The sequence below is a fragment of the Grampus griseus genome, assembly GCF_964374135.1.
Source record: "Grampus griseus genome assembly, chromosome: 14".
Classification (NCBI taxonomy): Eukaryota; Metazoa; Chordata; class Mammalia; order Artiodactyla; family Delphinidae; genus Grampus; species Grampus griseus.
In genome coordinates, this window is record NC_139008.1 from 37,320,274 (window position 1) to 37,344,717 (window position 24,444).

At 49.8% G+C, this 24,444-nt stretch overlaps 2 protein-coding genes across 2 annotated transcripts in view; one reads left to right on the plus strand and one right to left on the minus strand.

The window, feature by feature from the left end:
- LOC309832710 (ATP-binding cassette sub-family A member 17-like) overlaps nucleotides 1–5,014 on the minus strand; it is a gene marked incomplete at both ends in the record, with an annotated part of 91,510 nt that extends 86,496 nt beyond the window's left edge. The window contains 1 exon segment of the mRNA XM_082670694.1: nucleotides 4,927–5,014. Coding sequence (XP_082526820.1) covers nucleotides 4,927–5,014 — 88 coding nt within the window.
- LOC309832916 (phospholipid-transporting ATPase ABCA3) overlaps nucleotides 1–24,444 on the plus strand; it is a 44,514-nt gene that overhangs the window by 2,890 nt on the left and 17,180 nt on the right. Inside the window, exons 2-15 of the mRNA XM_082670965.1 lie at nucleotides 5,962–6,032; nucleotides 6,186–6,450; nucleotides 7,346–7,473; nucleotides 8,171–8,336; nucleotides 10,944–11,203; nucleotides 13,141–13,257; nucleotides 13,535–13,655; nucleotides 17,755–17,928; nucleotides 20,290–20,471; nucleotides 22,198–22,338; nucleotides 22,837–22,966; nucleotides 23,467–23,621; nucleotides 23,889–24,044; nucleotides 24,131–24,341. Of these exons, the coding sequence (XP_082527091.1) occupies nucleotides 5,979–6,032; nucleotides 6,186–6,450; nucleotides 7,346–7,473; nucleotides 8,171–8,336; nucleotides 10,944–11,203; nucleotides 13,141–13,257; nucleotides 13,535–13,655; nucleotides 17,755–17,928; nucleotides 20,290–20,471; nucleotides 22,198–22,338; nucleotides 22,837–22,966; nucleotides 23,467–23,621; nucleotides 23,889–24,044; nucleotides 24,131–24,341 (2,260 nt within the window). The 5' untranslated portion in view covers nucleotides 5,962–5,978. The remainder of the gene's footprint in view (nucleotides 1–5,961; nucleotides 6,033–6,185; nucleotides 6,451–7,345; nucleotides 7,474–8,170; nucleotides 8,337–10,943; nucleotides 11,204–13,140; nucleotides 13,258–13,534; nucleotides 13,656–17,754; nucleotides 17,929–20,289; nucleotides 20,472–22,197; nucleotides 22,339–22,836; nucleotides 22,967–23,466; nucleotides 23,622–23,888; nucleotides 24,045–24,130; nucleotides 24,342–24,444) is intronic.

A 24,444-nucleotide genomic window follows, 5' to 3' on the forward strand; every position in this document is an offset into this window, starting at 1 on the left:
AAGAAAGCCATATACTACTGTCTTGAATATCATGGACATAGAAACACATACAAATAAAGACCTATTAAGTGGATGAGAGGCGAAGTGAACACGATTAAATTTTTCAGTGTATCAATAGTACATAATCTATTATACAAATGTGTGCTGTTTTTAAAAGAAAGCCGTGTGATCAAGTCTACATCCTATTTATAAACTCGGTGAAACCTGAGTCCAGCATTTGAAGGTGTGGTTCTGAGTTCTGTTTATTTCAGTTCCTGGTTCTTGAGGGGTTCACAGGTAAGCACAGTGAACCTCAGGGAGGCATGCAGACTTGCTGTGCGTCTGGTACTTGTTTTTCAATCCCACCTGCCAGTCATTTGAGGGCTCTTGATGAATCTGGGCTGCTAAGTGTTCAGGGGCTATCAGGGGAGGTGAAAGTCCTGGTTCCCAAAGCTTTTGCTGTGCAGGTGTCAGTGTTCATGTGGATGGCGCACTTGCCACATCCTTGGCAATACAGTCACACACCTGTGGAAACATCGCCAAACGTCTGTTTTCATAAATGCTCTGTTCTTGGCACAGATTATTTTGAAAAGCTGTAACTCATGCATTGTCACCTTTTCCTGGAAGGGACAGATTTGAGTGCATTGGCTTAAAACCAGTAAGCTAGCTCACACGCTGCTGCGCTCATTTGTCATTGAATAAAAAAAGAAAAAGGTTTCCAGGTTTGACACTTCTCATGAAAGAAAATATGTATTTCCTCCTTAAGTTCTAAGTCACAAGATAACCAGGTATTCACAACTCCCCAGATCACTGCAAAGTATTGTAAAGCTTTAGCTATTTGAGTCTTTTTTTTTTTTTTAATTGACCACAACCATGATATCCCAAAGCATGTAAACTCCAACACACCTGAGAGACTTAAAGTAAACTAGCGGGCGAGGGCCAGTCATCACCCACGTGTCACAGAGCCCCTCCTCTGTCAGGATGCTGTGGCTGCTGACACACAGGCCAGCAAGAGTGCCAGGGTGCATTCATGTGTTAAATATTAGTAAAACCAATTTTTCCTCATTTTTAAAGTAGAATTTCTTGCCATTCCTTTACTCTAGCAGATTGTCTTGCTCATCCCACTTGAAGACCAATAGTGGGGTTCACTGGTGGGAACCACCCTCTATAAATGTGCCTGCTATTTTCAGCCTATTTTTTACAGTGCTTATTGGTATTTGGACATTCACCTGCAGAATCCACTGAATTAGATATTTTCACAATTTAAAAGATCATGTACTGGGTAAAAGATTATAAGCAAAACAGAACACCCTCGAGCAGAATTACTGCACTTTTGGATCCCCTCCCCACCCCCCATCCCACCCCTACCCCTGCTCCCTTCTTGGCACGGCATCCAAGGCCTTGGTCGGCTTCCCCTTCTGGCTCCGTCCCTGGTGCTCCTCCCCAGCCACTCAGAATTACTTGCTGTTCCCCCCACACACTCTTTCATTTCTTCATGATCCTATAATGCCCTCCCTACCTCAACTAACAAGAAACCCGAGACTGGTCTCCTGTGTCACCTGTTTCTGGGAGCCTTCCCAGAGCTCACCCTGTCTTACACATACACACAGAATCCTGATCTCCAGAATCTCATGATGCTTCATTTGGCTTCAGTTATAGTGATTACAGTACATGCAAGCATGTGCAGACTGTGAACTCCTTGGATTAAGAACACTGTGATTTTCATTTCCAGATCTTTAGTGCCTGGTATAAGTGCCTATCACACAGTAAGTACTTGGCAAATGTTAGTTGGATGAGTAGATGCTTTTTTGTTTTGTGTATCCTAAAAAACCACAGATTCTACCAGCAAACGTGAAGTACCTATCATGCCTTCTGCAGCGTGTACACACGTAGACTTAACACCGCTGACTGTTGTGGGCTCCCCGTGTGAGAAGGAAATGCTTTCCTAGCTGAAATGGGTCCTCACCCACCTCAGTCTTCAGGAAAAGTGCCAAGTCCCAGCGAGCACCACCAACAAGGGCATCTCTCTGTTCCACATGTGTGGTCAAGAGGGCAGAGCCCTGGTTGTCTGCTGTCTGTGTGACAGCAAGATGTCTGCCTTGACCTTACTGAGACCCCCTCCCTCCCAGCCATGACTTCCCCCAGGCCTGTGCTGACAGCTTCCGTGGTAGGAAAGGCACCGAGCTCGGGATACGACAGGACACGTGACATAACAGCATGTGCCTGGCCTCGGGGCTCCGTCCACTTCTGCTTGCTGGCCTTGAGGCCCACTCAGCAGTGATCTTTCCAGAAGCGTTACCACCATTCTGTTCTGTATATGCAGAAATAAAAGCTTCTTTTGCTTGGGCACATAGAAACTGGAGGACATATTCAAGCCCATAATGAAAAAAATACCCAAATCAGGAAGCAGAGCTGTCGGGACTCAACACGCAGTGGCAAGCACCCAGCACAGTGCTCCCAAACTAGGACAACCATTTCCCAAACCGGGACAGCCATTTTCAGAGGAATCCCGTGTGACATCAAGAGAGTTCTTAGGGACTTCCTTGCTAGTCCAGTGGTTAAGACTCCATGCTCCCAATGCAGGGGGCCCAGGTTCGATCCCTGGTCAGGGAGCTAGATCCCACATGCCACGACTAAGACCTGGTGTGGCCAAAAAAATAAATATTTAAAAAAAAAAGAGTTCTCAGAAGTTAGCAGCCCACAATAGGCACTCACTCTGGACCAGCTCCACTGCTCACCTGAAAACCAAACATTGAAATACTCAATGATTTGTGTAATGTTTAATATTTTAACGGTAAGCAAACACGCCTTTCCGTGGTAAAAAGAGCTTTCCCTTCCCTTCCCGGCTCTGTCCTGGGAGGAGTGAAGTGAGCCTTGGGAGAAGTCCTCAGACGTTCTTGTGGGGCTTTGCGAGCGGTTGCTTTGGAGTGGACCCGCCTGGGCTGGTTCTGGATCGCAACCCCCGCCACTTCTGAGGGACTCTGAGTGCCGCGGTCTTAAGTGTTTTGAGGAACTTTAACTTCCTTTCCTCGTGTACATTTGCTGTCGCAACCAGAAAGCTTCCCAGATTTTGTAATTCTGGGAATCTCCTCCTTTAAATTCCTTTTCTGCTCAAACTGAACAGACACGAGTATGGCATTTAGTGAGACTTCAGATAGAGCATGGCAGGCACAGAGCAAAGAGCTGGGTGCCTTGGGGAGACAGAAACACGTATGATGTCTGTTAAGGCGGTGGGGCTCAAGGGATATTTTTTCTTTTTGATTTCTAATGTTAGGTTCTGGGAGAAATACATAAAGACTTTATAAAGATGTTTGCTGCTTTTAGGATACACAGACTGTAGGGGTGTAGTGGTAAAAACACAAACTAGGAAGCTCAGATCCTGGGTGTGTGCCTTGCTTCCTGTGTGATCCTGGGTCAGGCACTTCCTCCTAGTTTCTTAGTTTTGAAAGGGTGATGGTACCAGAAGTTAGGGCTGGATTAGGAGGCTCTATAAATATAAAAGTATATAAAATAAAAGCTTCTTACAGTTTATTGTACCAGGAGAGAACAAAAGCCACCCCAGAGTTCTCTGATTCCTGAAATCCATGTTTCTTTGATATTGGACTTGGCTTTGCTTAAGTAACATGCTTACAGTGTATTTTGCACTTCGATTTCCTACCTCGGTGAGAGGCGTTTTATGATTATTTTTTAAATTATGCTCTGGCACCCTCCATTTGCCCAAAGGTGGCCGGAGCGTCATGCCAACGAGCCCCAGGCCCTTCCTGATATCCTGTGAGGCGTCAGTGCTCCCGAGCTCCAAGGTCAGCCCACCGTACTCCAGAGGCCTACCGGCCCCACCCCAGAGCCCTCTGTGCAGGGCCGCTTTCTCCCAGCCAGACCTCCCATAGCCCCAGAGGAAAGCCTCAGCCAGGAGCCTCTGTCAGGACTCAGGTCAGTTCCCCGGTGTTGCTGTCTGGTGTTGTCCTAGTGGGAAGGCGGACGGTCTGTCTCCCTGCCCTGCCCACCCCTCTGGGCCTAGAGAGGTGGGATTAAGCGTGGGGACCTGTCCTTTCTTGACCAGACTTTTCCGGAAAAGGAAGTCATCGACTTCTCTGACCAGAAGACTTCTTTGAACTGTGACCTTTTCACATTCCCCTCTTGGTAGAGAAAGAACCTTCATCTCTGCCAAGACAGGCACCCATCAGCCTGCTGTGGGGATGATCAGCTCCGTTGGAGGCACTGCTTTCCCCTCTTAGCCTAAACCACTTCTTGAAACTGTTCATAGGCCGTAGGCCTTCGTGGGTAACATTACACTACTGCTCTTTTATTAACTGTCTACGACTGATTTTAAGACAGGTTTTTCCACCTTATTAATTTTAAAAGAATTTGGATAATTTATTAAGTTGCCACTTAATAGCCCTTCATTGCTATTTTAGCTTTAATCTCCCCATATTTTAACCATATGGTTAAATAAAATAAAAGCCATATTTTAAGTTAATTTGTAAATAACTTCTTGCAGTTGTGTTTTCTACTAATATTTATTGAGTGCCCTTTAAAGCTTAAATTTTGAGGAACTATTTTTAGGCAGATATGGACAGCTACATCTTTTTTTTAAAAGCGAGAGTTTAATTTAAAAATGAGCTTTAATGGAAATGATTTTTCAGCTAACTGAAGTCAAAAGCAAAACTGGCTGTTTCAAAAAAAAAAAACAAGCTCTCGCTCCATGCGCACTGGGTCTCGAGATGGGTTCTTTGGGCCATAGTGTTAGAGCAGGTTAACTAATGAAGGATTTACCAGCCATTTGTCCGTGCCGTCCTGACGCGCCTAATGGATGGTGTTGGGTTAGTATCGACCTGAGTGTGGAGCTGGCTCACTGTACTCAGGACTCTTTCCTGTGAGTCACAGATGCTTCTCCCCACCTGAAAGACCGTGAGCTGTGGAGGGCCCCTCTCCGCTCCATCTGCATACTTGGCGCAGACGGTGACCAGGAGCTCTCCAGGGCCTCCCCTCCTCTGCCGCCCTCGCTGCCCACCTCAGGTCCAGCCTCGGCATTCATGCCCGCAGCTTACAGAACTAGGTGCTTCTAGTCATGAGCGTCCTGGGGTCTTCCTGAGCTAACTCCAACTCCCTCCTTCTCTAGAGGTTAGTGTGGCTCCGTGTCTCTGCTTCTCACACTGCAGTCTCATGACATAGATTTCCCTAAATTGAGGAAGACCTTTATAAAGCTCTGTTCTTGTTTCTGCTGTCACTGTGTTTGATAATTAGTCTCAGCAGATTTTCCCAGCCATACGTGCCAGATTTAAATATAACATTCATACCTGACATAGAGTAGATTTTCTCTGGAGGAAAATGACCAGTGTCGTGTGGAGGCTCACAGACCACTGCTCACAGTTAAAGCAGGAAAAACTGGTTCTCAGGGTTCAAGGTGGGAGAGTACATGCCATCCTGCCGCCCACGCGTCCACCTCGCCTGCTGTGTCTGCCCCTGGGTTAAGGCCACTGAGGGCCCTCACCCCAGGCTCCTCCCCTGCTCCCCCACAGCCCTCTCCAGGTCTTAGAAATCAGCCCGCAGCCAGGATACTGGGCTGAGTTTCCTTTTACTGTTCTGTGATGGTGGAGAATAAAGCAGTCAGGGAGGGGAATTCCATCAGCCTGAGTTTTTGCTAAGAAATAGCACATTCATACGAACCACAGAGAACATCTGAATAGCATTCATCGAATGATTGCCATTCCATTGGCCACGTTGCATCTACCAGCCCTGCCGTTCATCTCCTGTTTCCAGAAGAAACAAAGTCAGCTTCCTAAAAGGGCGTGTGTTCCTTGAACAGAGTAGAACTGGCCTCTCCCTCTGGGGAGCTGTTCTGAGTTAGGCTGGGACAAAAGAAGGTGAGGAGAAGTGGAGGGTCTGTGTCTCAGGACTGACTCTCCCCCACTCTCCCTGCCTTCCCCAAACACAATTCGCAAACCTGAACCAACACCCTTTTTGTCTTTGGTCCACAACTAGCGGCCCTTCTAGCAAGGATGGCGGTGCTCAGGCAGCTGGCGCTCCTGCTCTGGAAGAACTACACTTTGCAGGTGGGTCCGGCCCTGGGGGCATGCTGCAGGGGGAAGGGCGAGAGGGGCCTGGCAGAGGGGGTGTCAGCAAGAGGGGGCATCAGTGAGAGGGGCTCCAGGAGCCCCTCGCCTCCACCTCGCACTCCTCAGCCCTCGGTTTCCATTGCTCTTTAGAAGCGGAAGGTCCTGGTGACCATCTTGGAGCTCTTCCTGCCCTTGCTGTTTTCTGGGATCCTGATTTGGCTTCGCCTGAAGATCCAGTCAGAGAACGTGCCCAATGCCACCCTCTACCCCGGCCAGTCCATCCGAGAGCTGCCACTGTTCTTCAGCTTCCCGCCACCGGGAGCCGCCTGGGAGCTCGCCTACATCCCATCCCAGAGTGACGCCGTGAGGACCGTTGTGGAGACAGTGAGGAGGATGCTGGTGATCAACATGAGAGGTGAGTTGTCGGGGACTCAGTAGTGCTGCGGGACTTGGGCTTTGGGGCAGGGACTGGCCAGGCGGGGAGCCGGGCAGCAGGCAATGCAGTCTGCCCTGTAGTGGCCGCACGGCCCGCAAATCCCTGTGTCATGTCTCATTGCAACAGGGACCAGGGTTATGACGGCTGTGGGAAGCAGTGTGTGTGACAGTTTACAGCCCCTGGCTATTCAGAGTGGGGATGGCGTCCACATACCCCACAAAGCTGTTTAATTATGAGGGCAAGGCCCCGGTGCCAGGAATCTCTTCTGGGATATGGTTTTGGGAGGACAGCTCTGATAAAGGTCATCAAGAAGCCTGCTGAGGGCCATTCCCAGGAAATGTGCCAGTCACCCTCGCTAGGTCTTTGCATTCAGAATAGAAAGTATTATCCCTTTTCCTTTCCCTCTTGATTTTGGCACTGTGGCCTGTTTAATTCAGTGTAGCAAACACTTAGGGGAAGATCCCTGGTCCCTCACTATGTGATTATAGTCAAACCCTTTATGTGAAATGGGGTCTGGGTGAGAGAGGTCGTCGAACAGACTATACATTAGTGTCCACTTGAATTTTTAAAGCCCACCATTATGGTTATGAGAGAAACTGATGCTGGCTGCAGAGCTCAGGGCAGGGCAGCTGCCCACATGGAGGGGCCCTGCTCCAGCTCTCAGCTTCTAGATGCCCAGGGCCGGCTTCAATGGTGAGGTTCTGCCAGTCTTCACCGCAGCCCGTCTCTGCCAAAAACAAAAGCCTCCTCGAGTCTTAGGAAAGGTTTACAAAGCCCTAGAGAAACTTGTAAGCTTTAGTCCTTTATCTGAAGGTCCAGCTTTCTCAAGCAGAGTGGACGATTGGGCAACTCTGGGCCCCCCTCCTCCCCACAGCTCGCGGCTTCCCCTCCGAAAAGGACTTTGAGGACTACGTCAGGTACGACAACCGCTCTGCCAACGTGCTGGCCGCCGTGGTGTTCGAGCATGCCTTCAACCACAGCAGGGATCCCCTGCCGCTGGCGGTGAGGACCCCAGCCCCACGGAGCCAAGCTTCCTCCCCCAGGAGCCAGAGACGCTCTGCCTGCCTGGGAGCAAATGCGACTTTCCCCTTGGGTCCAGAATCACCTCTCAGCCCACTGAGGGGCCCTGATGGAGTTTGACCCATCAGGCCAGAGCGGTTTAGAAACCTCGCGTGTCTGAAGAAAGTGGCCGTAGACCATTGCTGTGGCCCCTCTTTGTCCTCTCGTTTTGTGAAAGGCGTTACAGGTCTCCTTTGACAGAGTCAAATAGGACAAGTAGGAAAGTAGCAGATACTCGGGACTTAGCACCATATGGCATTAGAATTTCTGTTACATATTTAAACAAACAAACAAAAAGAAAGGTTTTTTGGTTGCCCCAGTGGCAATAAGACTGGGAAACCGTCAGGTCCCTCAGCATCACGCTGGTGGCCCTGCACTGGTTAGCAGTGACGAGTCATGCATGGAATTCCCATTGGTAATGGCAGAAGAGGGTGGTGAAGAGCACTGCAGAGGTGCCCCTGGGCTCTCTGTGCCCTGGCAGGACCGCTCACTCTGACCTCCTGAGATCCAGACACTGGCGGGGGCTGGGGCAGTGGTGAGGTCACGGTAATGAGGGTCCCCCAACCCTCCCACTGGATGCAGACGTTTGCTCCTCTGGCTGGATCCCTTAGAGCATTTGGTTTTCTCTTTGTTTCCGTAGGTGAAATATCACTTACGGTTCAGTTACACGCGAAGAAATTACATGTGGACCCAGACAGGCTCCTTTTTCCTGAGAGAGACAGAAGGCTGGCACACCACTTCCCTTTTTCCACTCTTCCCCAGCCCAGGACCAAGGGAACCCACATCCCCTGATGGCGGAGAACCTGGTGAGGAACACTTTTAGGGGGTCTCCTTCCCTCCCCCGGGGTGCTGGCTCATGATCATCACGTCGGGGAAACCCATCTTGCATTTCTCTGGAGGAAGATTTTTTATGATTATTTGACCTTCTTCTTTGTAGGAGAAGGAAGAAAACATCCAGTAAAACTGGCTTCTGAAAAGCAAAATAATCTTTGAAAACAGCAAAGGCTGTCTCCCTATTTCCCAGCAAACGTGCTGTTGAATGAAACATTTATATTTCAGTTTTTAAGGAGCTTCAGTTTGCATTGGGTCTTTTGGGCTTGGTTTTCCATTTCCCTTCTCTCCTTGCCCCTCTCTCTGTACAGTTGTATAGGCATTGTACGCTCTGTTGTCCTTGTGTAATTGTCCGTGGTTTCATTGAGTCAGTGGAATGTTTGCAGAAGTCGGATCTCAGCTCACTGTATTGCCAGAGGGTGTGTCGGTCTGTTCGCTGTTACTCTGGAAGGTAGTTGGCTTGTTTGTCTTCTCTGACCAAGGTTCCATCTTAGAACCAAGTAACTGGGACCCAGGACTAGACTATGCCCTCAAGCTGAGGCCCAGCTACAGGCTCCAGGAGGCATCCTGGGTGTTGCAAAGAACACAGAATTAATTCCCAGGTCTGCAAGAGGCAGAACTTGTTAGAGATTTTGATGAAAAGACCCAGGAATGCCCTAAATAGAGCACCAGGAAGGCAGGAGGCAGCCAGCATTTAGATTTATTTCTGGTGCCAGGACCCTATCACCAGGCTAATGTTCCAGGAAAAGATTTTAAATCCAAAAGAGGAGCTAAGACGACGAGCAAGGCAAGGTGAGGTGTGCAAGGCCCCAGAATGAAGCCCTGGACAGGTCACCAACTGGAGAGGAGGAGAAGCCACATCAGCTGCCACGCCCACTGCCTGTGGCCAGCAGCAGGAGACACTGGCTGTGTGACCTGGGGCGGGGCTGTCCGTCCTGTTTGTGGGGACAATTTCCTAAGCTTGGAAGCGATAGAGGCAAAAGTTCTCCAAGGAAAAGACTGACAGATTTCACTACGTACAAACTTGAAATTTGCTAAAAGAGAAAAAGACATAACACCAATTTTGAAAGCAAATAAGAGATTGGGGAAAACATTCCAGCAGATGACAAAGGGTAAATACCTTCTGTTTTATAAATGATTCCTTAGTCCAAATCAGTTTAAAAAAAACACAAAGACCCCAAGAGATGTGGAAAGGATGTGAACCTGGCACACAGCAGGCCCTCCAAGAATTAGGCCAGTGTTCCCCCCAAGCCCACCCCCGAATGTCCATACCTTAGACCCCTGATAAAAATTGAGCCCCTGGAATAGTCTGAAAGAAGGAGAAAATGCAGAGGCACAAAAGAAGTTCCCCACAGCATTGTTTATGATCATAAAAACTTCAGTAGTGGGACATGATTGATCACAGAGGGTGGCTTTGCCTCAGTGCTGAGCAGCTGCAGAGGTTGTGGTGGTGAAGACCCCATGGCAGCATGCAGAACCTCATGGAAGAACAACTAGGGAGCAGGAGGCAGGCAGGACGTTTCCTGGGGGAGGCGTTGTGACGTGAGAAAGACACTGGCTTTGAAGCTAAGAGACCAGGGTCCCGTCTCAGCTTTGTCCCCTCCCCCTTTGTGTGGCTCAACGCCCTGGGCCTCAGTGGCCCCGTTTGTCCAATGAAGATGTCGTTCACTACTCTGCAGGGTCACAGTGAAGATGAGAACTAAACCCCCACCCAGCACAACGAGCGGTAAGATTCACTGAGCACCTGCTATTTCTGCAGCCATATAAAACTACTTACTCAAGGGAGGTGGTAGAAGTGCACAGATGTGGTGACCTCGTGCTGGGGGTGGGGTGGGCATAAAATTGCTTTTCTTTATTCTAGAAGCTTGAACTCAGGCAGCTGACAGTTTTGTGTTGGAGGATGTTAGGTGTTCTAAATGTCACTGTTTTAGGAATGAGGGTGCCCACGCCACCCAGACCCGCACCCCATGTCCCCTCTCTGTCCCCTGGGCTCGGACATCAGGAATCCAGGCTGCCTTTCTCTCTCCTGAGGCTATGCCGTACTCCTTCCATAGGCTCAGCCTCTCACAAGCCTCACTGTGGACTGGAATATCGTATCCCCCTGGCCCTTATCACTTTAAAAATGTGGGGAGTCAGAAAGGGCCAGCAGGGAGGGACCACAAAGCACACAAAGGTCGTGTAGTGGTGGCCTTTGGTCTGTGGTTCCTGCCTCCCTTTGAGATGGTAACTCAAGGGTGGATGGAATGAAAGTTGCTGATCAGCTGGTCTCAAGGGAACAAGACTTGTCGATTATCCCAGTAGGTCCTTAAAAGTGGGCAAGGGAGGCAGAAGAGAGAGTCAGAGAAAGATGTGATGACACGGAAGCCAGTCAGAGAGATGTTGCCTGGATGGTTTGGAAGGTGGAAGGAGGGGCCTCGAGCCAAAGAGCGAGGGTGGCCCCTACAAACTGGAGGCCTGCAGGAAACCCCAGGCCACTTCACCAGCTCAGTGCCCTCAGCGCTCTGAGCACCAGCACCCAGGACCTGGCTTCTCCCACATGTATCGACCCCACATGCCGGAACGTCCTCTGCTCCTGCACTCAGGGTATATCCGTGAGGGCTTCCTGGCCGTGCAGCATGCCGTGGACAGGGCTGTCATGCAGTACCACGCCAACGCCTCCACGCACCAGCTGTTTGAGAAGCTCACCGTGATCGCCAAGAGGTTCCCTTACCCGCCTTTTATCTCGGACCCCTTCCTCGTCGCCATCCAGTACCAGCTTCCCCTGCTGCTCATGCTGAGCTTCACTTACACCTCACTCAGCATCATCCGGGCTGTCGTGCAAGAGAAAGAGAGGAAACTGAAGGTAACCCTGTTTGCGTTTGGCTTTGAGAGATCCTGAGTCCGGGCACAGTGTGGCCATGGGCTGTCGTGTCCTGAGTCCTGTCATCAGGTGGGGGCAGCTCCTGGGCACTGGGGGCACCAGGGCAGCTGGGCGTGGGGCTAGTGCCCACATGGCTCAGCCCATCTCAGGCTTCTTTGAAATCAAGCCTGTTCTGTCCAGATTTTTAAAACCCTGATAAAGCGCTGTCGTTCATGTGCTGTATGTTAAGGACTGAACATTGAAAAGACAGTGTTTTGGATACATTAGGTAAAGTAAAATACATTGTTGAAACTAATTTCATTTGTTCCTTTAAACTCTTTTGGCTGCATTGGGTGGATCTTTGTTGCTGTGCGCGGGCTTTCTCTAGTTGTGGTGAGCAGGGGCTACTCTTCGTTGTGGTGCGTGGGCTTCTCTTTGCAGTAGCTTCTCTTATTGCGGAGCATGGGCTCTAGGCATGTGGGCTTCAGTAGTTGTGGCTCGCAGGCTCAGTAGTTGTGGCTCGCGGGCTGTAGAGCACAGGCTCAGTAGCTGTGGCGCACAGGCTTAGTTGTTCCGCGGCATGTGGGATCTTCCCAGACCAGGGCTCGAACCCGTGTCCCCTGCATTGGCAGGCGGATTCTTAACCACTGTGCCACCAGGGTAGTCCCTAAACTTTTTTTTTTTTGGCCACGCCACACGACTTGCAGGATCTTAGCTCCCCGACCAGGGATGGAACTCGCGCCCTCGGCAGTGAAAGCGCGGAATCCTAACCACTGGACCGCCAGGGAAGTCCCCCTTTAAATTTTTTTGATGTGGCTACTGAAATTCTGAATTACGTATGCGGGTTGAATTCTGTTTCTGTTGAAACAGTAGGTCAACACAAGACAAATGTTCACATACATGGAGAGCAGGAAGCGAACTTTGCATGTGATCAAGGACAGCTGTGGTGCCCAGCTGTCAGGCAGTGTCGTGGGGGATGGAGAAGTGTGTGGAAGTGTGTGAGGTGTGCTCCACAGGCATCTCACTGACATAACCATGTACATCTGGATGAATAGTGTCCTCTGTAAGCTCTCACCTCTGACGCTGCCAGAATTACCCAGAATTTATGTGAAGTTCTTCCTTTGGCAATGTCTGCAGTGCCAGTGGAAGGACGTTTAGAGTATTCTCAGTGGTGCCAACTCTGTGATTATTGGAGCTTTTTTTTTTTTTTTTTTTTGCCACACCGTGTGGCATGTGGCATCTTACTAGTTCCCCGACGAGGGATTGAACCCGTGCCCCTTACATTGGAAGCTCGAAGTCTTAACCACTGGACCACCAGGGAAGTCCCTGTTGGTGCTTTTAAATTGTTGTAAATGAGGGGCTGGGAGAACTAATGAGGTGGGTCCTGTCCACTTCGGTGCCTAAATAACTTTAATAAAATGGTGCGACACTGAGGTGGTTAGCAGCGGACAAGGAAATGGTTCAGGAAAAAATGTTTGTGCGTGCACGCGCCTCCAGGTACATAGATGAAAACAGTGTGGTGGGATGTTGAATGATCACTGAGCCCAAGTGGTATGTGAGTGGCCACCGTTCCAATCTTCCTATTTTTCTGGTGGTTTGAAATTGTCCATGAGAAGAAGTTGGAAAATCAGCCTACCTTAGTGCCTGGTACACAAGAGACACTTAATCAGCCCTGGTCCCCTCCCCCAGACCAGTGTTGTCCATGGTAACAGACAGGCCTGGGTCTGCTGTCCTCTACGGCCCCACTGGGCACTTGTGCCTGGCGCGGCTGAGGAGCTGGCTTTTTAATCTTAAGTAATTTCAGCCAAAATAGCTACGTGTGGCCGCAGGCCGCTGTATTGGATGGTGCAGGTTTAGCGTGAGGGAGGCTCCTGGGGTCTGGTGTGGCAGGGGTGGCAGGCGGTGGGGCGTGTGGAGCAGCACATGTGCCCCTCCCCCAGGAATACATGCGCATGATGGGGCTCAGCAGCTGGCTGCACTGGACCGCATGGTTCCTCCTGTTCTTCCTCTTCCTCCTCATCACCGTCTCCTTCATGACCCTGCTCTTCTGCATCAAGGTGAGTGTGGCTTCAGAAGGGGGTCTCACATGAAAAGCAAGGCGTTGGAGTTGGTGGGAGGGCCAGAGACAGCTGTGGCACCACCAGGGAGACCCCAAGACTCCGCATTTACGGCTTTGGTTGGGGAGTCTGCCCTTTTGGTAGAGAGGACTGGTGTAGCCCTTCTCCCACCCTTACCAGCTCCATTTGGGGCTGGGAAAGTTTGAGACTCTTCCTGGTTTTGTCTCCCCTACCCTGCCCCGACCTGCCCCCACCTGCCAACGGGATGGCTGCACAGGTGAAGAAGAATGTGGCAGTGCTCGCGCACAGTGACCCCTCGCTGGTGCTAGTCTTTCTGGCCTGCTTTGCTATCTCCTCCATCTCCTTCAGCTTCATGGTCAGCACTTTCTTCAGCAAAGGTGAGTTGTCCTGCCTCTGAGAGTGGAGGTCTGTGGGTGATGCACACCTCAGAAGACCGGCAGTTTCTCTTGGGATGAGTAAGGTCAAGGGGTCCAAGGGCATCTGAGCAGAAATAACCCGGAGACTGAGGTTTTCTTTACTCTGTGCCTTCCTTTGGATTCAGTTTTTTGGGTGTCAGAGTACATCCCTGAACAGTCCTTTCAGTGAAGCTCAGCGAGTGGTTAATTCTCATTGACTTTGTGTATCTGAAGATGTCTCTGTTTTGCCCTCACTCCTGAATACTGTCTTAGCTGCGTATAAAATTCTCCTTGGCGCTTTGATAACATTACCTTATTGCCACCGGATTTCCATTATTGCTGGGAAGAAGTCAGCTGACAGTCTAGGTCTGATTTTTCTGTATGGATGTTTGGATCTGAGGACTCAAGTCTTTTCAGTTCTGCATTTCCGTTCGTCATCAATCAGACTTTGCTCCCTGTTAATCCCCCTTCTCTTCTATTAGACCTAAGTTGAAGCCTCTCAGTCTGTCCTTCATGTCTCGTAACTTTTTTTTTATTAATGTGGTAAAATACATATGACATAAATTTACCACCTTAACCATTTAAGTGTAAAGTTCAGTGACATTAAGTACATTCACATTGTCATGCAACTGTCACCAACATCCATCCCCAGAAATCTTTTCATCTTGCAAAACTGAATCTCTGCCCCCATTAAACACTAACTCCCTACCCCGTTCCCACAACCCTGGAAACCACCATTACACTTTCTGTCTCTATGAATTTGACTACTCGGGACCTCGCGTAAGTGGAAATCATGGAGCGTTTGTCTTTCTGTGACTGGCTTACTTCATTTAGCATAATGTCTTCAAGGTTTACCCCTGTTGCAGCTTGTGTCAGAGTTTCCTTCCTTTGTAAGGCTGAGTAATATTTCATCATATGTATAGACCACATTTTGCATATCCATTCATTCATCAATGGATATGTGGGTTGCTTCCACGTTTGTGGCTATTGTGAATAATGGTGCTATGCACATGGGTGTACAAAGATCTCTTTGAGACCCTGCTTTCAGTTCATTTGAGTGTATACCCAGAGGCAGAACCACTGGATTGTATAGTAATTCTATTTTTAATTTTTTGAGGAACTGCCATACTGTTTCTACAGCAGCTGAACCGTTTTATATTCCCACCAACAGTGCAAAAGTGTTTCAATCTCTCCACATCCTCACCAATACTTGTTATATTTGCTTTTTTTTATAGTAGACCCCTCTTGGGTGTAAGTATATCTCTCAGTCTGTTCTTTATGTCTCTTAACTACTTTTTCATACCTTAAAAAAATCTCTTTGTGCTGAGCTCTATATGAATTCCTTAGAGTTGTCTTCTAATTCCCTAATTCTCTCTTTGACTGTGTATGTTCTAGACTGTGTCTCATCTTTGAGATTTTATTTCTATGACTATATTTATCCTTTACCAACTATCCAGTTGATTGTTGTACATATCCACTTATTCTTGTTTCTTCATCCATTTTTGTGGGGAAAAATCCTCCTTTTATCAATGGAAGCATTTCTTCATTTCCTCCTTAAGTCCTTGATATTCTTGTTTTGAAGTCTATCTCTTTCCTACTCAAACTTACTCCTTTGGAGAGCTTTAAACATGGGGATAATTCCCAGATTCAGACTCATGCCCAGCAACTCCCATTAGATGTTTAACATGTGTCTCAGTCAGACGTGTCCTGAACTACTGATGGTGTCCTCAAAACCCCATTTCCCCATCTCTACCATGTGCTCACACTAAAAACCTGGGAATGCCCTCGACTCCTCTTCCTCTAGCATCCTGCCCCAGTCCAGTCAAATCCTGTCCACTGTACCACAAGGTACCCCTGAACTCCAGCCATCTCCCACCTCCCCCACAGCCCTGCCCTGGCCCAAGCCACTGTCATCTCCAGCCTGGTTGACAGCGGTAGCCCCATAACTGGCCTTCCTGGTTCTGCCCCTGCCCCTCTTCAGTTTCTGCCCAGGTCAGAGGTTCTCCAGTGTGGTCCACGGGCTCCTGGGACCTTTAGAGGTTCACAAAATCAGAACTTTTTGTGATAATATCAGAATGTCATTTGCCTTTTCTACCATGTTGACATGTGCACTGATGGTGCAAAAGCAAAAGTGGTAAAACTGCCAGCCCTGAGCACGATCAAGACAGGCTCCAAACTGCACTTGACAGTGGCGTGTTCTTCACACCACACACTCTCGTAAACAAACAAACAAAAATGCCAGTTTCACTCAAAAATGTCCTTGACGGAACAGTAAAAAAGGTTAATTTTGTTAACCTTTGACTCTCAAGTATACTTTTCTAATATTCTGCATGACTGAATGAGATGTCCACAGAAAGTGCTTCCTGAGTATTGTAGTATAATGATTCTCTTGAGGAACAGCATGTGTGCAGGTGTTCGAGTTGTCAGCTGAACTAGCCACTTTTTTCACGGAACACCATTTTTGCTTGAAGCAATGACCATCACACTGTCATTCACTTGCTGGTATTTGGTAAGCATTTTCTCAAGTGTGAGCTGCCTTTTTGAGGAAAACAACTGACAATATCTGATGTCAATTACAAAATTCAGGCTTTCAGGCAACAAAAATAGAATTTTGCAAACTTTAATCTACCACCATGAGCTTTACAGCCTCCCAGTACTTACTTACTTTTTTATGAAATTAGTGATAATATTACCCAGTGTGATTTTTTTTATGTGGTGTAATAAAATGTGTCAACATTTGGAAGATGTTCTTTGCCCAACGAGCAATATTTTCCAAATGGCCATGCATCATGTTACAAAATCATGCAAGAATAGTAAATAACCCATTCCAGGTACAAGATGGACCAATAGATTTTCACATAACAGAGTATAAAAAGTTCATTGTTCAGGTTGATTCCACGTGGCACCTCACCTTTAAGAAACCACCCCTTGTTAAGTGGTGGTGTGGTAGCAAAGAATATCCAAAATACCTAAAAAGGCTATTAAAATTCCTGTCCCTTTTCCAACTGCTGATCTCTGTGAAGCTCATTTTCTTCATTCACTTCACCTAAAACAAGGCAATACATCAGAGTGAATGCAGAAGCAGATATGAGAATCCAGCTGTAATTGGTTAAATCTTTACAGAGGTTTGCAAGAATGTTTCACAAGGCTACTCTTCCCACTAAATTGTGGGAAATACAGGTGTTGTTCATAAAAATACTTACGTTAACTTGTAATGGGTTTATTATTGTTATTCTTAAATATCTTAACATTTTCTTAGTATTCATCTCTGACACAGTGGAATGTTGACATATATATAATGTTTGTATCCCACATGAACAAACTTCTTTGACATCCTCAACAACTGTTTACAGCTAAAGGAGTCTTAAGACCAAAGGGTGTAAGGGCACTGAGTCGACTGAAGCCATGCTGTCTCCCCACACCTCCACCACCCCATCCTTACCTCTTTCAGGTCTTTTCCACATTCACCTCCTCATCAAAGCCTTCCTTGGCCGCCTGGTTATAGTTGCAACCCTCAGCCTAGGGAGTGTCTTGTCCCAGGTCTGTGGCTTGTTGCTCTTCACAGGGCTGTACCCACCCAGCACCATCTGCTTTACTTACCTTCTTGTCTACTGGCTGTGTCCACACTGGATCCTAAGCTCCCCGAGTGGAGGGCTTTGTCTGTTCTGTTTCCTGGTGCCTGGAACAGGGCCTGGCACAGAGCAGGTGCCCAGCGAGTATCTGTGGGATGCACGAGTGAACAAGATGGGGCAGGACCAGGCGGGGGATCACATGCTCCGTGTTAGTCGTGTCAGGTGTGCGATGCCCAGATAGCTGGAGGTAGGTCTGCAGGAGAGGGTGGAGAAATCCCCTTGGGGTTCCTGGGGTGGGCACAGGCACGCCAACAAGGGCAGAGGCTGAGAGCCGAGCATGGAGCGCCCCCCCCAGCACTGAGGCTTGTGTCCCCGTGTCCCCGGCTCCTGCCAGGCTGGGGTTGGGCAGCTCGCCCAAGAGAGGCGTCCTTTGTGCCATGGATGGAGCCCATCAGTGCAGATGCCCTCGCCTGGTTCTGGCACACTTGTCTTCCTCTCTCCGCCCATAGCCAATGTGGCAGCAGCCATCGGGGGCTTCCTCTACTTCTTCACGTACATCCCTTACTTCTTCGTTGCCCCTCGATACAACTGGATGACGCTTAGCCAGAAGCTGTTCTCCTGCCTCCTGTCCAATGTTGCCATGGCAATGGGAGCCCAGCTCATAGGAAAATTTGAAGCAAAAGGTGAGTATTTTCCTTTACACGGGCTGTCCTTGCTGATTCAGTTACCCCAGAGGGTCTAAGCAGAGGGGCCTCCAGACTCAAGACTCTCGCTCCAACGATAATCAGACACATCAGCACAGCTAAACGAACAGTGCATTTGGAAGGCAGGTCCTCGGCGAGGGGGAGGCTCACGCCCAGGGCAGACGGGGAGGAGTGACCAGAGCCACAGGAGAGGTAGGTCAGAGACACGTGGTTCACAGGACAGAGAGTTGAGGTGTCCAATGCAATGTTGGCCACCACCTGGCCATTGCGGTCCCGGCTCTGAGCACCCCTCGAAGCCCTGCCTGGAACTGGCCGTTACTTCAGGAAAACGCTGGCCGTGAGCGTCTGCATCTGCCAATGGTGGGATTCAAGTTGGTCGCCTCTGAGTCTCTGCCTGCCTCTCGAGGCTTTAGGATTCCTAGGCCAGAGGTCTCAGTCTGCAGGGTTCGAAGGGTTCCCAGCTCTTGGTGAACTTGTAGAACTAGCATCTCCCCTCCTCCTGTTTCCCTGATACCTCCTGCAGTAATTGGTGATGACGGCAGGAAGGCCTGAGAGAGGAACAAGTCACAGACCAGGACATTGCTTTCTTGAGTTTTGTGAAATTTCCTGATTTTTAAAATGTCATGGGTGTCAAATAAACACCTCTAGGGCTGACGTTGGCCTGTGGGCTCCCATTTTGCAAACCCTGCAGGAGATGCTCAGATTTCACATGGTAGAGTCAAGGCTGCTCCTCTAAAGGGTTGAGAGGACGCCTAGTTTAACCCTTAACCCCACATCTAGTGGGAAATCTCCAGAGATGGAGTGCTCACCTCTTAGGAGAAGGCCCCGTTCATTTCTGGATCACTCAGACCACCTCACAGAAGGGCCTTGAAGAGGCAAGTGGACCCAGACCTGGCCCTGCCTCTGTCTCACTTGCCTTGGTTCCAAGCGGAGACAGAAGGGACAGGATGAGTTTATGCGTGGCTGGTGTTGTGTTGGTGTCCGTCTCCCGGGAGCTCCTGGTGTTGCTCTGGCTCTGCTAGCAGGAGGTGAAATACAACCTCGCTTCTGAGTGACTGACCTGAGTGCATTTTGAGATGGTTTCACCCCGCCCCACCCAGATGTTCTCTATCAGGCTGAATGCTCTGGTTTCTTCCAGTCATGCAATGCCTAGTTGTAGCTTCCTAGTTGTGGGTCTAAGGAGGGAGGGAGGTGGGTGGCCACGGGAACCTTTAGTGTGGCTTTATCCTTAATTAGAATTTTTTTCTTCAGTTGGCAAAAGTCCTATGACATTGGTGCTTTTAAATATACGTGGTTCTCCATGTTCAGTAGTGTGTGATAAAATGTAGATTTTTTAAAGGCATAGTCCCTTCCAGGGTTCAAATGCTTTTTAAAAAGCCATTTATAAAGAGGAGTCAACTACATGGCACCTCTTGGTTTTCAAAATTCTATACTGAATTTTCTTCTTTTTTTTAAAAATTTTCTCCTGTTTTTTATTTTTTATTTTTTGGCTGTGTTGGGTCTTTGTTGCTGCACGCGGGCTTTCTTTAGTTGTGGCGAGCAGGGCCTACTCTTTGTTGCGGAGCACAGGCTCTAGGCCTGTGGGCTTCAGTAGTGGCATGCAGGCTCTAGAGTGCAGGCTTAGTAGTTGTGGCACATGGGCTTCGTTGCTCCACGGTGTGTGAGATCTTCCCGGACCAGGGATCAAACCCGTGTCCCCTGCATTGGCAAGCAGATTCTTAACCATTGCACCACCAGGGAAGTCCCTGAATTTTCTTAAAATAGACAAACTTCTAGTTGTTTGAAAGTGAACAGTGACCAAGGCTGGAGAGCAGCCATTTCCATCACGGGCTCTCGAGCCAACCCAGGTGGTCCAGCCGCACAGAATCCCCAAGCATCATTTGGACTGTGATGTTGCAAACCAGAGAGAGGACAGAACACCACGAGCACCACTAAACAGAGCTTTATTTATGCCGGGAGTGTTTCCTTTTTTTTGAAAAGACTTATATTAAATGCAGCCTCTTCCAGTGTTGGCCTTACCCAGATCACATATGTGTACGTGTGTATGTGTATGTACACGTGTATGTGCATCCGTGTATATGTACAAGTATGTTATGTAGATGGATATGTGTTTATGTGTGTATATGTCATAAATCAAACATGAGCCCCTCTCGTCAGTTCACAAGCTTTTGTTAGTTCTATGACACCGATTTGGTGACTTGCTCTTGTCTAGAGGCCTGAAGAAAGTTGTCAGGTTTGCTGTAGGCAGGGAAGCGTCACACTGACTTTGCACTGCTGCGCACATGTGTACATTGGTGACCACGGGTCCGCTTCAGGTCTGTTTCCTGGCATGTCTTCCAGGCACAGGTGTCCAGTGGCGAGACCTCCTGAGTCCTGTCAACGTGGACGACGACTTCTCCTTTGGGCAAGTGCTTGGCATGCTATTGCTGGACTCCGTCCTCTACAGCCTGGTGACCTGGTATGTGGAGGCCATCTTCCCAGGCCAGTTCGGTGTGCCCCAGCCCTGGTATTTCTTCATCCTGGTAAGTTCTGACAGCCACCTCTGTGGGGGTAGAGGTGGGCCCAGCACCCACCCCAGGCACCTCTAGTCCCTGACATGCAATGCATGCCCTGTGCGCTGTCATGAGCCATGTGTCCTAGGGACCCCGAGACCCCCACGCCCGAGGTTATCCTTGCGCTCCAAGGTCTGAGAGGAGGAGCTGGCGCTGGCTGGCCTGCCACAGGGCCAGTACACAGCCCCCTCCCAGCCGTCTTTCTCAAAAAACATCTTGTTGGGTTTTCTGCCTACAAAGTAATAGAGCTTTGTGTAAGAACGATCACGTGCTGGAGTGCACAGCACACTCCCACCACCCAGAGATGAACATCGCTGACACTTTGAGGTGTAGCTCTTCAGATGATTTTCTATGCATGTGCAGCTATAACATATATACGCTTGTTTTTAGATGGGGGGATTATATTGTAAAAATGCTTGAAACTTGCTTTTTTTTTTTAACGTAACAGTACAGCTTAGATATCTTAAGTACATATACATGTGGTCTATTTACAAATATGTTTTTAGATTTTTATATACATATTTTTATAAATTTTTAAATTTTATGTATAAATATATTTCTATTTAAACATATGTGATTTTATCAACCAACTTCACTTTTTAATGACTACACAGTATTCCATGGATGTACCACTGTATCGTTAACTTAATTCCCTGTTGGTGAGCTAGGTTAGCCAGGTGCCACTTCATCGTTCGTTCTTTGATTCAACAAATATTTATCAAGCATCCATTTACTGTATTTCATCAAATCTAAGATGGCCCTTGGGGAATTCTGTGGCGGTCCAGTGGTTATGTTAGGACTTGGGCTTTCACTGCCAGGGTAGGGTTCAGATCCCTGATCAGGTAACTAAGATCCCACAAGCCGTGTGGTGCAGCCAAATAAATAAAAATAAAATAAAGCTATAAATACATTTAAAAAAAATCTAAGATGACCCTGATTCTTAGAGGCACCGTTACTTCATCACTAAGAAAGAAAGATACTGACAGTTAAAACTATGGCATTTCTGTAATTTGTAAGACACATTGTGATTTCAGTCACTTAAAACTTGAGACATGTGTCCCCTAAAACCAACAGACTGTGATATGAGGAACCACCCCAGGCTGTGGGGTACGTGGGGGCTAGAGCTGTGGGTGAGATGTTCTCCCCCCGCAGGGCTTCCCTCCGGGGTGTGGGCATTTTTCCAGGGCCCTGTGCTCACCGCTCTTGTGACCCTGCCCAGCCACTGTGCCATCAGTGTGCCACCCTCAAGTGACACCTGCACTGCTGGGGCCAGACTGTAGAAGGGGAGGCCTCCTCCCAGCAGAGGGAGGCTGGCCCTTGGGCTTCTCCTGCTTATTTCACGAGCGCCTGCGTGGCTGAGTGAGGATGCAGCTGGGGGCTCGCCCCACATGGCTCTGGGCTGGACTTAATGACCTGTTTTTGTATTAAATTCCATTGTTAACTTTCCCTGTATCACCTCTGAGTTGACGTGCATAGTAAGCCCCTTCAGCGGAATAGGAAACAGTCTCAGAGCTTCCCAGGGCAGCTGGGTGCAGAACTGCGCTGGGTCTCACCCCAACTCTGAACTCTAAGCAGCGTCTTCCCTGCAGGGGAGTCTAAGGGCGGCTACTGTCTGCTCTAGCTTGTCAGTTGGTTGTCGCAAACAAAATGAACTGACGTGAATTGGCTGTTTGAGAGCTTCTGATTTCCATCCTAGCCCTCATATTGGTGCGGACACCCGAGGACAGTTCTAGGGAAAGAGGAGGAAGACGATCCTGAGAAAGTGCTTAGGACCGAGTACTTTGAAGCTGAGCCAGAGGACCTGGTAGCCGGGATCAAGATCAAGCACGTGTCCAAGGTGCCATACCTATGGGGATGGGGACCGCAGGGTCATGGGGCGGAGACCATCCTCTGGGCCTTGTTTCTCCTGGATTCCTGTGGCTGCCCTCTGACCGGCTCTCCTGGGCACCAGCCATCCCTCAGGCTGTGTCCCCAGGGCCCAGTGTGGAGGCTCAGGGTCAAGTCAGCAACCTGTGCTGCCCCACTTAACCTCTGACCAGCTTTGCAGTGGATGCTCTCTGAGCTCGCCGTATATGATGCCTGGGCGTCATGGGCCTTCTAGTCCTGCCGAGACACCAAAACACCTGGGTGCTGTGGACCTGGGGTGGGGCGGAGAGCAGCAGGAAGCAGCGGGGCCTCCTCTCAGTCCTCTTCCTGCCTCTCTGTGCGATGGTTGGTGGTACTGGGCGTGGTCTCCTCCCCAGACGCTTGGATGGGTATTCCAGAGGGGAGTAGAAAGGGCCCTTTGCAGTGAGGGGCTCCTGAAGTCTGGGGCCACCCTCTGCCTTTCCTGCAGGTGTTCAGAGTGGGGAACAAGGGCAAGGCAGCTGTCAGAGACCTGAACCTGAACCTGTATGAAGGCCAGATCACTGTTCTGCTGGGCCACAACGGCGCGGGGAAGACTACCACCCTCTCCATGCTCACTGGTGAGGGGCCCAGCCTTCATGCCCTACCCTGACCTCCAGGCCCTTCCTTCAAGGCCACCTCAGGCTGCCCCGGCCTTGTGCCCTCAGGTGGCTCTTGTCCTCCCCCTGCTGTGCTGATAGCTAGTGGAGCCCCAGGGGCTCTGGGAACAGGGTGGGAGCCTCTCAGGCCACACAGACGCGGCCCCACCCACGCTGATTTAGTCCCGAGCCCACTCTCCTAGAAAGTCGTCCTGAATGAGCCAGCCCAGCCCTAACGGTCGTCCTGTCCTCCCTGAGAACAGGCTCGAGTAGGACCTGGGCTCGGAGAGCGTGGGGGATGCGCCTCTCTCATTCCTTACAAGCCACACATCCTGGCAGTGGACATCCCCCACCCTCCTCTGTCTCCGGAGACCCACACGGCAGGGTGCACACCGTGTGAACCAGGGAAGCTCAGCACTCCTCGTGCTACTGGAGGATGTTCGCGCTGAACTTGAGCCCCGGGGTCTTCTGCTCGGCCCTAGGTCTCTTTCCCCCGACCAGTGGACGGGCATATATCAGTGGGTATGAAATCTCCCAAGATATGGCTCAGATCCGGAAGAGCTTGGGCCTGTGCCCGCAGCATGACGTCTTGTTTGACAACCTGACTGTCGCAGAACACCTGTATTTCTATGCTCAGGTGAGCTGGCAGGTGACAGGATTCATGGGTCGTCGTGGTTATTCCATCACCTACATGCTCGGGTCCCCAGGGCAGCCATGTGAGCCCTTAGCCTCCCAGCAAACTGAACCTGCTCCGAGGAGGCGTTCGTGAATTGTGGGGTGGGTGGGTGTCAGGACACGAGATCCAGCCTGGGGAGGGACGGAGACAGCACCATTCCAGTGCCAGCTGGACGGGCTGGCCTCCCATCAGAAGCCGCTGCCAGATCTCTGTCCCCTCCTGTGTCAGCTGAAAGGCTTGTCACGCCAGAAGTGCCCTGAAGAAGTCAAACGCATGCTGCACATCCTCAGTCTGGAGGACAAGGGGGACTCCCGGAGCAGGTTCCTGAGCGGGGGGATGAGGCGCAAGCTCTCCATCGGCATTGCCCTCATCGCAGGCTCCAAGGTAGGGGCGGCGGGGCCTGCAGCACAGCAGCCTGGGCCTAGGACGTGGCTCTGCCGTCATCACAAGCCCTTTCCTCTGCCCTCCAGGTGCTGATGCTGGACGAGCCCACCTCAGGCATGGACGCCATCTCCAGGAGGGCCATCTGGGACCTTCTTCAGCAGCACAAAAGTGACCACACCATCCTGCTGACCACCCACTTCATGGATGAGGCCGACCTGCTGGGGGACCGCATCGCCATCATGGCCAAGGGGGAGCTGCAGTGCTGCGGGTCATCTCTGTTCCTGAAGCAGAAATATGGTGAGCGGCCACAGGCAAGCAACGGGGCAGGCAGCCGAAACTCCATTCTGTGTGGGGTCAGCGTTGCTGGCCCAGTGTGCTGGAGAAAGTATCCACTGGTAAC